Source organism: Rhinopithecus roxellana, chromosome 15 (genome assembly GCF_007565055.1).
Source record: "Rhinopithecus roxellana isolate Shanxi Qingling chromosome 15, ASM756505v1, whole genome shotgun sequence".
In the NCBI taxonomy this organism is placed as follows: Eukaryota; Metazoa; Chordata; class Mammalia; order Primates; family Cercopithecidae; genus Rhinopithecus; species Rhinopithecus roxellana.
This window is the reverse complement of record NC_044563.1, coordinates 12286874-12302526: the sequence shown is the minus strand read 5'-3', so window position 1 is coordinate 12302526 and position 15653 is coordinate 12286874. Positions and strand designations below refer to the sequence as shown.

The following is a 15653-nucleotide window of genomic DNA, read 5'->3' as shown; positions in this document are numbered from 1 at the left end:
CCAATAGACCGGCTTCATCGTCTTGTCATTCTCTATTTCCCTGGAGACTGTGCTATTTTCTAGCTCAGGGCTCAGCAAATGTTTTCTGCAAAGGGCCAGGTTGTAAATGTTCTGGGATTTGCAGGCGGCAAAGACTCAACTCTGCAACTGTTCAACAGCCGGTGCAGCGCGAACGCAGCCATCACAATACTGAATGAATTAGCCTGGTTGTGTTCCAACAAATTTTATTTATAGACTCTTAAATTTCATATAATTTTCACCTGTTACATATAAATTTCATCTGTCATTCTGTCACAGAATATTATTTTGATTTTTTTAATCATTAAAAAATGTAAAAACCACTGTAGCTCACAGGCCTTACATTAAAAAGGGGGTGGGCCAGATTTGGCTGCAGGTGGGAGTTTGCAGACCCCACTTCTAGAGGGGTAAACTAATGGTTTAATGACCACAGCTGCTGCTCACACATCAAGACAGACAGGCAGGGGGCCGGGCATAGTGACTCATGCCTGTAATCTCAGCACTTTGGGAGGCTGAGGCAGGTGGATCACTTGAGGTCAGCAGTTCGAGACCAGCCTGGCCAACATGGTGTAACCCCGTCCCTGCTAAAAATACAAAATATTAGCTGGATATGGTGTTGTGTGCCTGTAATCCCAGCTACTGGGAAGGCTGAGACAGGAGAATCGTTTGAACCTGGGACGCGGAGGTTGCAGTGAGCCGCGATCATACCACTGCACTCCAGCCTGGGTGACTGAGCGAGACTCCATCTCAAAAAAAACCCAAAAAGACAGGCAGGGTCAGAAGTGTGAGTCCTTGATTCCAAGGTGGCAAGTGTAATCAGGGAGCCGAGAATTCATTATTTTTCTCATGCTTGGTCCAGTTACCTACAGAAATGGCCCCTGTGATTACAAGACCAGGAGGGGGGCTAGGCCCTGGGGAGAGGAGAAGGGGCTGGCAGTGCAGGAGCGAGAGTCCCAGGGAAGGGCCCACTCCCTGTTAGGGTGGGAGTTGAGACAGGTGCAGGCGCAGGATCTCCTCTGCCCGCTTCAGGTACTCAGCTGCCTTCTTCTTCACACCTTCCTGGCGGGCAGGCAACGGGTCACCTGTGGAGAGAGACTGCTCGGCTGAGGCACCTGGGCACCACTGGTCTAGTCGGAACCCCTGGTCTGGTCCTTTACAATTCACAGAGTATCACCATGTGCTTTTCCCTCCTCTCTGAGGCCCAGTGTCCATTCTCCCCATTCTACAAACAAGAAAACTGAGGCCATGCCGGGCGCAGTGGCTCACGGCTGTAATCCCAGCACTTTGGGAGGCCGAGGCAGGCAGATCACTTGAGATCAGTTCGAGACCAGCCTGGCCAACATCACAAAACCCCGTCTCTACTAAAAATTCAAAAATTAGCCAGGCATGGTGGTGGGCGTCTGTAATCCCAGCTACTCAGGAGGCTGAGGCAGGAGAATCTCTTGAACCTGGGAGGCAGAGGTTGCAGTGAGCCGAGATTGTGCCATTGCACTTCAGCCTGTGACAAGAGCAAGACTGTCTCAAAAAAAAAGAAAGAAAGAAAAGAAAAAAGAAAACTGAGGCCACAAGAGGTGTTAAAACAAACAAACAAAAAACAAAGACAGAAACAAAAATCTGCCCAGGTCACACAGCTGGTCAGTGAGGAGCAGAAGGGCTCCTGCTCTGTGAATTGCTTGCTTTTTGCTCCCTTCATCACTGCCCCACCTGGGACCCAGGCCTGACCCTCCACCCTCAGTCCCTACTCACCGGGGACTCCCTGAAGCAAGACACGTACACCATCTCGATAGCCCTGGAGCGCGGCAGCATAAGCGCCTGCCTTCTCGTCCCGCAGGGCCTGGGTGATGAGCTCTGTGGCCTGGCTTAGATAGGCAGGGGTAGGCCCTCCTTCCCCGTCCTCTTCCTCCTCCTGCCCTCCTGGCTCCCAGGGTTCCTGGTCTAGCCTTGCCGACTCCACCTCCATCGTTGCCAGCTCAGCCACATGGGTGGGGCTGGGGGCTGCGCCTTCTGCAATTAGAAAGGGAGGACTCAGACCAGACTAGCCCTTCCTTTCTCAGGCCCTCTGCCCAACCCCAAGACCTCTTTTGTTCATCAGGGTATCAGCCTGTCCCCAGTAGAGGGGACCAATGCCAGAGCAATCCAGAAGTCGTCTGTGGATCAAAAACTAGCCATGATGTATTTGATAGATAGGGTTCATGTGCTTCTGTAAAAACAGCCTTACCGCCAGGTGCGGTGGCTCACGCCTGTAATCCCAGTATTTTGGGAGGCCAAGATGGGCGGATCACGAGGTCAGGAGATCGAGACCATCCTGACTAACATGGTGAAACTCCATCTCTACTAAAAATACAAAAATTAGCTGGGCGTGGTGGCGGGCACCTGTGATCCCAGCTACTCAGGAGGCTGAGGCAGGAGAATGGCGTGAACCCGGGAGGCGGAGCTTGCAGTGAGCCGAGATAGCGTCACTGCACTCCAGCCTGGGTGGCAGAGTGAGACTCCGTCAAAAAAAAAAAAAAAAAAAAAAACCACCACCACCAACAACAAAAAACACAGCCTTACCTTCCTAATTATTTCTATTTTTTTTTTTTTTTTTTGAGACGGAGTCTTGCTCTGTTGCCCAGGCTGGAGTGCAGTAGCCGGATTCTCAGCTCACTGCAAGCTCCACCTCCCGGGTTCACGCCATTCTCCTGCCTCAGCCTCCCGAGTAGCTGGGACTACAGGCGCCCACCACCTCGCCCGGCTAATTTTTTTGTATTTTTTAGTAGAGACGGGGTTTCACCGTGTTAGCCAGGATGGTCTCGATCTCCTGACCTCGTGATCCGCCCGTCTCGGCCTCCCAAAGTGCTGGGATTACAGGCTTGAGCCACCGCGCCCGGCCTTCCTAATTATTTCATTGGTGCACACTCACTTTAGTTTGTGAGCTCTGGGTCACTGGTCCTATTTCCCTCTTGACTCCAGTTGACCTAGAAATCCAAAAATCCCCTCCAGAAAGTTTCCCTGAAGGATGCTAGGCCAACGACACCAGGCTGAGGGTAGAACTGCTCCAAGCCTTGGAATAATCTTATAATAGGAGACTTAGAGAATCTCAGGGGTTTTCTGAAGCCTTGCAGTTTCAGCTGAGGCCCCCAAATGTAAAGACAGTGGGTGACAGGTGTCCTCACATTTCCCAGGGAAAGGCTCATTATATCCCCCTGGACCGGCTAAAAGGGGGTCGGACATGCTCCCTGCAGCTTACACACGAGGCGGCTGGAGATCTGGTGCCTTTGGTGAAAAGGCCTCTGAGGGGAAGGTGCGGGGACAGGGAGCATCATGATACCCTCTCATCCTGGAGAGGGAAAAGGTAGGCCCCTCTCTAACCCCATCCCTGTGAGGACTTCCATGAGAGCCCTGAGAAGACCCGGCCTCCTGCAGGAGGGAGAAGACACCTCTTGGCTGGGCCTACAACCCTCCATGTATTGCTCAGGGAGCAGACAGCAGAAGAGTGCCTGGGACACCTGCACACTTGAGTTCAGGAGTTTGCTGTGAAGAAGAGAGACACAGGTGCCCACTCCTTGCCTTGAGAATTCTGGTAGTGAAAGACTCGTTGGAGATGCCCACAACGGCAGGGCAGGGAAATAAGGCAGTGTCTGAGCAAACTGCAGCTCCAGGCTCTGGGGACTCTCCCCATGGGCTGAGTGAGTCTCACTGGAGCTGCCTGTGAAGGGTCTTGAAAAGATCCTGGTTGGACACAGTTGCTCACGCCTATAATCCAGCGCTTCAGGAGGCCGAGGTGGGAGGACTACCTGAGTCCAGGAGCTTGAGACCAGCCTGGGCAACATAGTGAGAACTTGTCTCTACAAAAAATCAAAAACTTAGCTGGGCGTAATGGTGCATGCCTGTGGTTCTGTCCCAGCTATTCGGGAGGCGGAGGTGGGGGGATGGCTTGGGCCTAGGAGGTAGAGGCTGCAGTGAGCCATGATCACACCACTGCCCTCTAGCCTGGTGACAGAGCCAGACCCTGTCTCAAAAAAAAAAAGAAAGGAAAAAATAAAAGAGAAAATAGAAAAGCTCCTGCCCAGGCAGCTAGCTGCCCAGCAGAGGCTCAGCTGGCACAAGGACAGAGCACTTGGATGCCTGCCACCCAGAGGCCAGACACAACAGCCCTATGACACCAACACTGCCTTTCCCTCCCATTCCTTCTTCCCACTCCCCAACCCTGGAGAAGCAGGAGCAGGAACAGGAGGAAGCAGAACGAGAAAAGTGAAAGAGGCAGGGCACTTTGGCTCATGCCTGTAATCTCAGCACTCTGGGAGGCCAAGGAGGGTTGATCACCTGAGGGTCAGGAGTTTCAGACCAGTCTGACCAACATGAAGAAATCCCATCTCAACTAAAAATACAAAATTAGCCAGGCACTGTGGCGCGTGCCTGTAGTCCCAGCTACTCGGGAAGCTGAGGCCGGAGAATCGCTTGAACCCGGGAGGTTGCAGTGAGCAGAGATTGCGCCACTGCACTCCAGAATGGACAACAGAGTGAGATTCTGTCTCAGAGAAAAAAAAAAGAATAACAGACATGGGCTCTCGCTATATTGCCCAGGCTGGTCTTGAATTCCTGGGATCTCCCTGCCTCAGCCTCCCAAAGTGTTGAGTATGAGCCAATGTGCCAGGCCTTGGCGAATTTTAGAATGAAAAACTCCAGTGCCTCAGAGCTTGGGACTGTCGAGTCCCAGGATCTCAGAGCAAGAAGGTGCCCAGGACCCTGACCTCCATCGGGGGCCCTTCAATCTCCAGCATCCCCAAATGCCAGTGGCTCCAGGCCCCCAGAGGGGTTTCCCTTTGCAGCTGCTCTTTGAGCTCAGAACTCACTCCCATTGACCAGCAGGCTTCTTGCCTTCAGGATCTGCAGCCAGACCCTGGCCAGCCGGGAAATCCCACCACGAGCTTACAGCGAAGGAACTAAAATGTCCCAGAGCAGTGTGACCTGGCTCTTTCCAAAGCCTTCTCAGTGAGATGGCCCCAACGTGGGAAGTGCCTCCTTTCCTTCCTCATGGCTACTTGTTGCACAGGTGCATCCAGCACACCACACCACGAGCCCCGGCACGGGGCTTCTAATTCTCATTGAAGCTGCTATTGGTTCACAGGGCAGCACTACTGAGGGGACGTCTTTCCCAGATCTGCGCAGGCACTGAGCAGGTTAGTGGGGCTCTGCCCTCCTCCCTGTCCTAAGGATGTCCTGCTCTGGCCCCTTCCCGGCTGACCCAGCTCATTACCTTCCTTGGAGAAGGGGTCGAAGAGGGCCAGCTCAGCCTCGGTGAGGGGGCCTCGGGCAGGGGAACCGGACGCCTCCTCAGTGCTCTCACAGTTAAAGAGGAGATCCAGGGCCTCCTGGGCAGGGCTGGATGGTGGGGGGTCCACTGAGGAAGAGATAATTGGGGTCATGAATACCTGCATTTATTTCTCAGCTTTCAAAATGGAATTACTCTCTCCCTAAACCCTTGCAGCAACCATGGGCATAGACAAGCCCGTTATTAGGGTTTATGTCCATTTTACAGATTAAGAAACTGTAGTGCAGAGAAGGAAAAGGACCTGCCCAAAGTTCCTCAGCCAGTAAGTGATAGACCTGGGACACACGCCCATTTCTCACTAAGACCACTGAGGAGTGAGTGTGGCCCCCTCCCCACTCTGTACCCTCCAGCCTTGGTTCCCTCCTCCCACCCTGATGTACCTGGCACCTCCAATTCCTCAAGGCCCCTCCTTTCTGCAGGGAGCGGCTGGGGTAGCCGGGGGTCATCAGGGGGCGGGGTGGGGATCAGAGGGGGTGGCAGGATGTGCAGGTCCCTGGACATCTCCGAGGGTCGGGTCACCTCCCCACCCTGCAGGACAGAAAGATCAGCCATGGGGAGTCATGGGGTGCAATCTGGTGGGTGGGTAAGTGGCCCAAGTTCTGGTAAAGTGGAAGGTGCACATACCCTGAAGAACTCCTTGAGCTGGGGGCTGTTGTTGAGCGCAGGTATGTGCACGGTGAAGCGAAGCAGGTCCTCTGCCCCCTTTCGCCGCTCCTCGATCACTGAGGCTTCAAATCGGCCTACAGCCCCCAGGACAAGGAACAGGGGAGAGTGACAGTGACCTATAGGGGCTTCTGCCCCAAGGCCACTTTTCCTGGTCCTGCCTGAGATGCTCTGAGCAACTCACTGCCTTCCTATCCCTTCTCCCAGCAATCTTCTCTGGCTCCTCCTGGGGTGAGGGAGGGGCTTCCAGGACGGATCAATTTCCCTATTCATTCATTTGCCAGATGTTTACTGAGCACCTACTATATGGTAGACTCAGAAGGTGAACAGGGGAGGAACAAGTCTCTGCCCTTGTGAATATCATATCCTACACAGGGGGTGCTAGGTAGTTAACAAGAAACAAAAACATTTCTGATGGCTTTGATCTAATGAGGAGAAAAGTAAGGCTCAGAGAGGGAAAGTGACTTGCCCAAGGTCACACAGCAAGTAGCCCCCGTTTGTTTTTTGAGACAAGGCCTGGCTTTGTTACCCAGGCTGGTGTGCAGTGGCACAATCTCAGCTCACTGCAACCTCTGCCTCCTGGGATCAAGCCGCCCTCCCGCCTCAGCCTCCCAAGTGGCTGGGACTATAGGTGCACAACACCATGCCTGGCTAATTTTTCTATTTTTTGTAGAGATGGGGTTTTACCATGTTGCCCAGGCTGGTCTTGAACTCCTGAGCTCAAGTGATTACCTTGCCTTGGCTTCCCAAAGTGCTGAGATTACAGGTGCGAGTCACAGTTTCACTGCTCTGTCCTAGGTATTATGCAGCGCAGGCTAACTCTGGTCCAGTTACTGTGCGGCCATTATGTGGTACTTCCCCACTGGCCTGGCATAACCTGACAGCAGCAATCCTTCACCTTGCTTCAAAAGAACATCTTGGCCGGGCGCGGTGGCTCACACCTGTAATCCCAGCATTTTGGGAGGCCAAGGCAGGTGGATCACTTGAGGTTAGGAGTTCGAGACCAGCCTGGCCAACATGGTGAAACCTCGTCTCTACTAAAAATAAAAAAGTCAGGTGTGGTGGCGCACACTACTTGGGAGGCTACTTGACTACTTGGGAGGCTGAGGCAGGAGAATCGCTCAAACCTGGGAGGGCAGAGTTTGCAGTGAGCTGATATCATGCCACAGGACTCCAGCCTGGGCGACAGAGTGAGACTCTGTCTGAAAAAACAAAAACAAAAACCAACAACAAAAAAGAACATCTCACGTGAGTACGCAGACCCAAGCAACTGTTCAGCACTGCCTAATACAGATATGAGCTACATATGCAATTTTACATTTTCTAGCAGCTACATTAAATAAAAGGAAAAAAGAAATAACTTTTTTTTTTTTTTTTTTTTGAGACGAAGTCTCACTCTGTCGCCCAAGCTAGACTGCAATGACACAATCTTGGCCTCCCAGGTTCAAGCAATTCTCCTGCCTCAGCCTCCTGAGTAGCTGAGATTACAAGCACCTGCCACTACACCCAGCTAATTTTTTGTATTTTTAGTAGAGATGGGGTTTCACCAAGTTGGCCAGGCTGGTCTCGAACTCCTGATCTCGTGATTCATTTGCCTCAGCCTCCCAAAGTGCTGGGATTACAGGTGTGAGCCATCACGCCCAGCCACAAGTTAATTTGAATATTTTATTTAACCCAATATATCCCAAATATTCTCACTGCAACAGGTAATCAATATACTAAGTATTGAGATAGGCTGGGTGCAGTGTCTCAGGCGTGTAATCCCAGCACTTTGGGAGGCCGAGGCGGGCAGAGTAGCTGAGGTCAGGAGTTCAAGACCAGCCTGGCCAATGTGATGAAACTCCGTCTCTACTAAAAATACAAAAATTAGCCAGGTATGGTGGTGTGCACCTGTAATCCCAGCTACTTGGGAGACTGATGCAGGAGAATCCTTTGAACCTGGAAGGCAGAGGTTGCAGTGAGCCAAGATAACACCACTACACTCCAGCCTGTGTGACAAAGTGAGGCTGTCAACAACAACAACAAAATTGAAAAAAAAGGAAAATAAAATGGAGCTAATAAAGACAGGATTTTTGTTTTTTTTTTTTTGAGATGGAGTTTCACCTCAGCCCCCCAAAGTGCTAGGATTACATGTGTGAGCCACCACGCCCGGCCCAACAGGAATGTTAAAAGGTGCAATACACAGTAAGTGTTAGGCTGCTCTGAGCCTCAGTTCCTCCATCTGTAAAATGAGGTCATCTCTAAAAGCCCTTCCAAACATGTCTCTGCCCAGAGTTTCAGGCGCTCTCTATCCAGCCCCCACTGGCAGAGGTCCTCTTTTGTCCAACACTCCCTTTATCTTTGGCCTGAGTGCCCCGATCTAACACTTACCAAACACCTGGGCCCGGGGGAATGCAGGGAACTCCTCAAGGCGGCGGAAGAGGTTGCGGTGGGTGTAGGCCAGGTCTCCATGCAGCTTGCGGAAGTCGCTGTACCGCTTCCAGACCACCACCTACGAGGGACATGAGGCTTGCCCAGAACCAGCAATGGTGGGAGGCAGCCGCCCCCGGTGCCCAGCCTGCCCCCAGAGCGTGTGAGGATCAGGATGCAGCTGCAGCAGCCCCTCGCCCAGGGACAGGGAGGAAGGAGGGCCGGTGTCCAAGCAGAGTTACCAGCTGCCCCTTGACAGTTTCCAGATCTGAAACTGCAGAATGGGCCCTCTTCCTCCCAGGAGCCTCACCTCTTTGACATCCTCTGGGTCCTTCTTTGAGATGAACTGAGAAAGAAAGGCAAGAGCTGGTTGAGACCAGAGACCACCATCTGACACCCTCTCACCCCGTTTGCCCCAGGTGCCTCCTAGTCCCCCTCATGGGGCAATGGCCTTTGGCCACTGGCCTCTGGCGTCAAGGCATCCTGGCTTTAAGCCTTTCCGTGTAATTTTAGAAACTTTTCCTACTATGTACCTCAGTTTCTCCATCTGTCAAATAGAAGGACCTCTAAAGGCTCATCTGGACTGCTCCAACCTCAGCCCACCTTTTTTTTTTTTTGAGATGGAGTCTTGCTCTGTCGCCCAGGCTGGAGTGCAGTGGTGCACTCTCGGCTCACTACCACCTCTGCCTTCAGGGTTCAAGCGATTCTCCTGCCTCAGCCTCCCAAGAAGCCGGGATTACAGACATGCACCACCACGCCTGCTAATGTTTGTATTTTTAGTAGAGATGGGGTTTCACCATGTTGGCCAAGCTGGTCTGGACTCGTGACCTCAAGTGATCTGCCCAGTGAGCACCCAGCCATCAGCACAATTTTTATCCCGGTTCCTTGAACAGGCCAACTCCCTGCATCTCCTTCTGAAACCAAAGAACCCCAAGTCTCCAAAGAAGGGAGGTTCTGCCTCAGGAACCTCCTTCCCTGAGGGAGAAGGTCCTGTGCTTCAGCGCCCTAGACACAGAAGAAACCATTGCTGGAGCTGAAGTCCCTGGAAGGGCAGACTTGGGTCTGAAGTGAAAACGAGATTCAGTTTTCATCATGTTATGTTCATAATAATTTTAAAATAATGCCCTATGGTTTAGGGTACTTGACAGTTTAATAACATCTCCTATGCCAGGCACGGTGGCTCAAGCCTGTAATGCCAGCACTTTAGGGGACCCAGGTGGGCAGATCATTTGAGTCCAGGAGTTTGAGACCAGCCTGGGCAACATAGTGACACCCAATAGCGGCAAAAAATAACAAAAAATTAGCTGGGTGTGGTGATGTGGCACACCTGTAGTCCCAGCTACTTGGAAGGCTGAGGTGGGAGGATCACTTGAGCATAGGAAGCAGAGGTTGCAATGAGCTGAGATTGCACCACTGCACTCCAGACTGCAGAGAGTGAAACCCTGTCTCTTACACACTAAATAAATAAATAAAAACATCTGTTCCTTATCTGAGATCCCACTGAAGCAGACATAATTAACATGCCCATTTAAGAGATAAGGAAATGGAGGCTTTGAGAAGATCACACACTAGGTAAGAAAGATCGCTGGAACTAAAACCTTGGACTTGGCTTTTGACAACAGAGACTTGCCTAAAATATTCTGGTAAAAGAAACTATTTAAAAACCATTGAGTGGTCAGGTGTGGTGGCTCATCACGCCTGTAATCCCAGCACTTTGGGAGGCCGAGGTGGGTGAATCACTTGAGGTCAGGAGTTCAAGACCAGCCTGGCCAACATGGTGAAATCCTGTCTCTACTAAAAATACAAAAATTAGCCAGGCGTGGTGGCAGGCGCCTGTAGTCCCAACTACTCAGGAGGCTGAGGCAGGAGAATCACTTGAATACAGGAGGCAGAGGTTGCAGTGAGCTGAGATCACGCCACTCAACTCCAGCCTGGCAACACAGCGAGACGCTATCTCAAAAAAAAAAAAAAAAAAAAGGCCGGGCGCGGTGGCTCAAGCCTGTAATCCCAGCACTTTGGGAGGCCGAGACGGGTGGATCACGAGGTCAGGAGATCGAGACCATCCTGGCTAACACCGAGAAACCCCGTCTCTACTAAAAAATACAAAAAACTAGCCGGGCGAGGTGGCGGGCGCCTGTAGTCCCAGCTACTCAGGAGGCTGAGGCAGGAGAATGGCATAAACCCGGGAGGCAGAGCTTGCAGTGAGCTGAGATCCGGCCACTGCACTCCAGCCTGGGCAATCGAGCAATACTCCATCCTCAAAAAAAAAAAAAAAAAAAAAAAAAAAATTCTGTAATTTTTTTTTTGTATTTTTAGTAGAGATGGGGTTTCACCATGTTAGCCAGTCGGACCTAGGGTCCGACACTGTGTAGTGCCACAGGAAGCTAGGTACGGTGTGGCCTGTAATCCTAACACTTTGGAAGGCCAAAATGAGAGGATTGTTTGAGGCCAGGTGTTTGAGACCAGCCTGGACAACATGGCAAAACTGTGTCTCTACAAAAAATGTTAAAATTAAGCTAGGTATGGTGGCACATGCCTGTAGTCCCAGCTACTCAGGAGGCTGAGGCAGGAGGACGGATTGAATCCAGGAACTTGAGGCTGCAGTAAGATGCGAATCGTGCCACTGCACACCAGCCCAAGTGACAGAGCAAGACTCTGTTGCAAATAAAATAAAATAAAATAAAATAAAATAAAATAAAATAAAATAAAATAAAATAAAACAAAAATAGAGGCCGGGCACGGTGGCTCATGCCTGTAATTCCAGCACTTGGGGAGACCGAGGTGGGAGGATCACTTGAGGTCAGGAGTTCCCGTCTCTACTAAAAACACAAAAAGTAGCTGGGTGTGATGGCACACGCCTATAATCCCAGCTACTCAGGAGGCTGAAGCAGGAGAACTGCATGAACCCAGGAGGTGGAGGCTGCAGTGAGCTGAGACAGTACCACTGTACTTCAGCCTGGGCAACACAGCAAGACTCTGTCTCAAAAAATATACACATATATATGGGGGGGGGGAGAGAGAGATAATGTGCTTTATATTTTATATATTTATTATATATAATACATTATATATATAATACGTACAAAAATATATCAAAGTAATGCATGTTGCTTGGTTTAAAAAGCCAATAGGAGGCCGGGTGTGGTGGCTCACACCTGTAATCCCAGCACTTTGGGAGGGTGAGGCCGGTGGATCACTTGAGGTCAGGAGTTCCAGACTAGCCTGGCTAACAAGGTGAAACCCCACCTCTACCAAAAAATACGAATATTAGCTGGGCATGGTGGCATGCGCCTGTAGTTCCAGCTACTTGGTAGGTTGAAGTGGGAGAATCTGAACCTGGCGGGGCGGAGGTTTGCAGTGAGCTGAGATCGAGTCACTTCACTCCAGCCTGGGGGACAGTGAGGCTCTGTCTCAAAAACAAAACAAAACAGGTCGGCACAGTGGCTCACGCCTGTAATCCCAGCACCCGCCCCGAGGTGGGCGGATCACGAGGTTAGGAGATGGAGACCATCCTGTCTAACACGATGAAACCCCATCTCTACTAAAAATACAAAAAAAAAAAAAAAAAAAAAAAAATAGCTGGGCGTGGTGGCGGGCGCCTGTAGTCGCAGCTACTGGGGAGGCTGAGGCAGGAGAATGGCATGAACCCGGGAGGCGGAGCTTGCAGTGAGCCGAGATCGTGCCACTGCACTCCAGCCTGGGCGACAGTGCAGACTCTGTCTCAAAAAACAAACAAACAAACAACAACACAAAAAAGCCACTGGGAAGACTTATAATAAAAGGTTATAGTTCCTTGCCACATCCTTCCTACCCCAACCCCACCTCCAGTCTATCTTCCCAGGGAAAATGTTTTTATTTGCATTTTTTTTTAAAGGGGTGTGTGTGTGTGTGCATTTTAATATTGAGCCGTGGTCTCACTATGTTGCCCAGGCTCATCTTGAACTCCTGAGCTCAAGCAATCTGCTCCCTCAGCCTCCCAAAATGCTGGGATTTACAGGCATGAGCCACTGAGCCCGGCCTTATTTGCATTTTTTTTTAGGCATGGAAAAGACAAACGATTTGGGGAAAGCATATTTTAAATAGCTAAGATTCTGCACTTAGATACTTTAGAAGTGTCCTTATATGCCTGCTTTGCTTTTATACTTAACTAATGCACCAGCTTAATAGTCGCCTAGTTGAAAATTCTAAAAGTACAAAAAACTTACAGTAAAAAGTCTTCCCCAACTTCTGTCCCCAGTGACACAGTTCTTCTCCCTGGGGACCTTCTTGTTACCCGTTCTTGTATATCATTCTACAGGTGTCCTGTTTTACTATTTGTAATTATTTTCATGGTTTCCTCCATGTCTGTCTATAAATTGTGCTTATGATGTTGCTATAGCTTCACATATCAACTCTAGCCTATCTATCTTCCTGCTGTGACCTTGATATGGCGACTTACTCCTTAAGTCCTTCCGAACTGCATGAATTTTTTTTCAACCATTGACCAGTATTATTTTCTGAAAAATTAAAAATGGTTTAAACTCGTTAAAGGGATTTTATGTAAGATCAAACAAACCAATAAACAAAACTTACTCTACGAGATTGGAGTACTAATAATTGGGTTAAACCAGAGTTTTCATGTTAATTTACAGAAATTCACAGTCTGATGCCCAGACACTACACGCCGGGCGTGGGCATACACGCCTTGCTTGTCCGGGAACGGCCGTTCACGCCCTTTTAAAAAAAGACAGCGCCCACTCAGGGCCCCGCCCCGCTGATGGATACAGAAGTAAACGAAGCCTCGTACCGCCACCGCCGCTTAAAGGGGAAACCCATTTCTGTGGTCTAAAAAGAGAGTGGTGGCTGCAGCGCCTTTCCTGAGGTAAAACTCGGCGCCCCTCTAGTTAAAAGGGTAAAGTACGCGCTGGGCCCCACCTCACCTGCGCGGTTACTTTGTACTCGGTGTAGCCCTTGGGGTGCGTCCTGGGGTCCGACACTGTGTAGTGCCGCAGGAAGTCATCCTTCGCCTGGCGGGACATGAAACCGACCTGGAGCGGAGCGCAGCGCCGGCCTCCGCTTCCTCGCCGTCCCCACCCCTCCGGCCCGGCCTCCGACTGCCGCCGCCTCGCCCGGGCCTGCGCCCTTCTTCCTTCGGCCCAGGGATTTTGTCGCAAGTGACAGCGCTGTTCCGATCCCGGGTGCGCGGCCAAGGGAGCGTCTGAAAAGTTCCTTCTCTGTGGTGAAGCGTAAACCCAAGTCATTGGAAAGATTGGTCGGGGAGGTTGTGATCACTCGTCTCATTTCTGCCGGGTGATCAAGCCCACCCTATCCAAGCGTAAATCCTTGTCACAGTCCTCCAAAGGACTTCTCCCCTGCATCCCAAATCCCTGCTTTCATTCATCCACCCAACTCCTATTGTGCCCAGTATGTGCAGGACAACGTCAAATTATTTTCCTGTCAGGATTCCCTAATTCATGTTTTCTGGAAAGTAGAGGAAGCAAAGAACGCTGGAGAAGCAGGATGGTGTCATGGGCTCTGAGTCACGACTCTTACTAGCTGTAGGAATTTCCCATAACTACTCAGCCTCAGTTTCTCATCTGTAGAATGGAGATGTTTATAATAGAATCTATGTAGGTCAGTGGAGCTTTCTTGCAATGGACTTGCTGCCAGAACACAGGTGTCGTGAAAATCACTGTTAAGTCAAAGCCAAAATGGGGGTTTGGCGCGGTGGCTCACACCTGTAATCCCAGCATTTTGGGTGGTGGAGGCAGGTGGATCACTTGAGGTCAGGAGTTCAAGACCTGCCTGTCCAACATGGTGAAACCCCATTTCTACTAAAAACACAAAAATTAGCTGGGCGTGGTGGCACACACCTGTAATTCCAGCTACTCCAGAGGTGGAACTGGCCGATGGCTTTAGCTCAGGAGGTTGAGGCTGCGGTGATCTGCAATCGCACCACTGCACTCCAGTCTGGGCAACAGAGTGAGACGCCATCTCAAAAGAAAAGGTGCAGGGGAAGGAAAAGACTCAGCTCAACATCGTCATCTGATTTGAGCAAGTCCACCACTACTGGCTATCTGATTTACAAGTGTGGTGGGATCCACAAAAGAACCATCAAAAATTTTGAGGAGGCTGCTGAGATGGGAAAGGGCTCCTTCAAGCATACCTGGGTCTTGGGTAAGCTGAAAGTTGAACATGAGAGTGCTATCACCACTGCTACCTCCCTGCTGGCAATGAAGACCAGTCAGTACTATGTGACCATCATCAATGGCCCAGGATGCAGAGACTTTACCAAAAACCTGATTACAGGCACATCTCAGGCTAACTGTGCTGCCCTGATTGTTGCTGCTGGTGTTGGTGAACTTTAAGCTGGTATTTCCAAGAATGGGCAGACGTGTGAACACACTCTTCTGGCTTACATGCTGGGTGTGAAACTAATTGTTGGTGTTAACAAACTGGATCCCAGTGGGCCATTCTAAAGAGGAGAGATGGCGGCCGGGCGTGGTGGCTCACGCCTATAATCCCAGCACTTTGGGAGGCTGAGGTGGGTGGATCACGAAGTCAGGAGCTCAAGACCAGCCTGACCAAGATGGTGAAACCCCGTTTCTACTAAAAATACAAACATTAGCTGGGCCTGCTGGCGGGCACCTGTAATCCCAGCTTCTTAGGAGGCTGAGGCAGAGAATTGCTTGAAACCGGGAGGCAGAGGTTGCAGTGAGCTGAGATCGTGCCACTGCACTCCAGCCTGGGCAACAGAGTGAGACTCCATCTCAAGAAAAAAAAAAAAAAAAAAAAGAGGAGCGGTGGGATAAGTCATTAAGGAAATCAGCACCTACATTAAGAAATTGGCTACAACCCTGACATAGTAGTATTTGTGCCAATATCTGGTTGGAGTGGTGACAACAGGCGGGAGCCAAAAGCTCACATGCCTTGGCTCAAGGGATGGGAAGTCACCTGTAAAGATGGCAATGCTGTGGAACCACGCTGCTCAGAAGCTCTAGATCGCATCCTACCAACTCACAAGCTCTTGGTTCTGCCCCTCCAGACGTCCACAATATTGGTGTTTTTTTTTTTTTTTTTTTTTTTTTTTTGAGATGGAGTCTCGCTCTGTTGCCCAGGCTGGAGTGCGGTGGCGCGATCTCCACTCACTGCAAGCTCCGCCTCCCGGTTTCACGCCATTCTCCTGCCTCAGCCTCCCGTGTAGCTGCGACTACAGGCGCCTGCCACCGTGCCTGGCTAATTTTTGTATTTTTAGTAGAGACAGGGTTTC

The 15653-nt window shown here is 50.7% G+C and overlaps 1 protein-coding gene across 2 annotated transcripts; it reads right to left on the bottom strand.

The window, feature by feature from the left end:
* Positions 1-207: 207 nt before the first annotated feature.
* Positions 208-13547, bottom strand: SNX15 (sorting nexin 15). 2 transcript variants are annotated; one of them, XM_030918393.1, is made up of 8 exons: positions 13324-13547; positions 8715-8750; positions 8366-8486; positions 5957-6072; positions 5713-5860; positions 5258-5401; positions 1765-2022; positions 208-1113 (listed from the first exon to the last, which is right to left on the bottom strand). In XM_030918393.1, exons 1-8 carry the CDS (start codon positions 13420-13422, stop codon positions 1097-1099), a joined length of 939 nt encoding a protein of 312 aa, XP_030774253.1. In that variant the 5' UTR covers positions 13423-13547; the 3' UTR covers positions 208-1096. The 2 variants fall into 2 exon arrangements, with proteins under 2 accessions (XP_030774253.1, XP_010362259.1); XM_010363957.1 differs by having other exon boundaries at positions 208-1100.
* Between the last annotated feature and the right edge of the window lie 2106 nt (positions 13548-15653).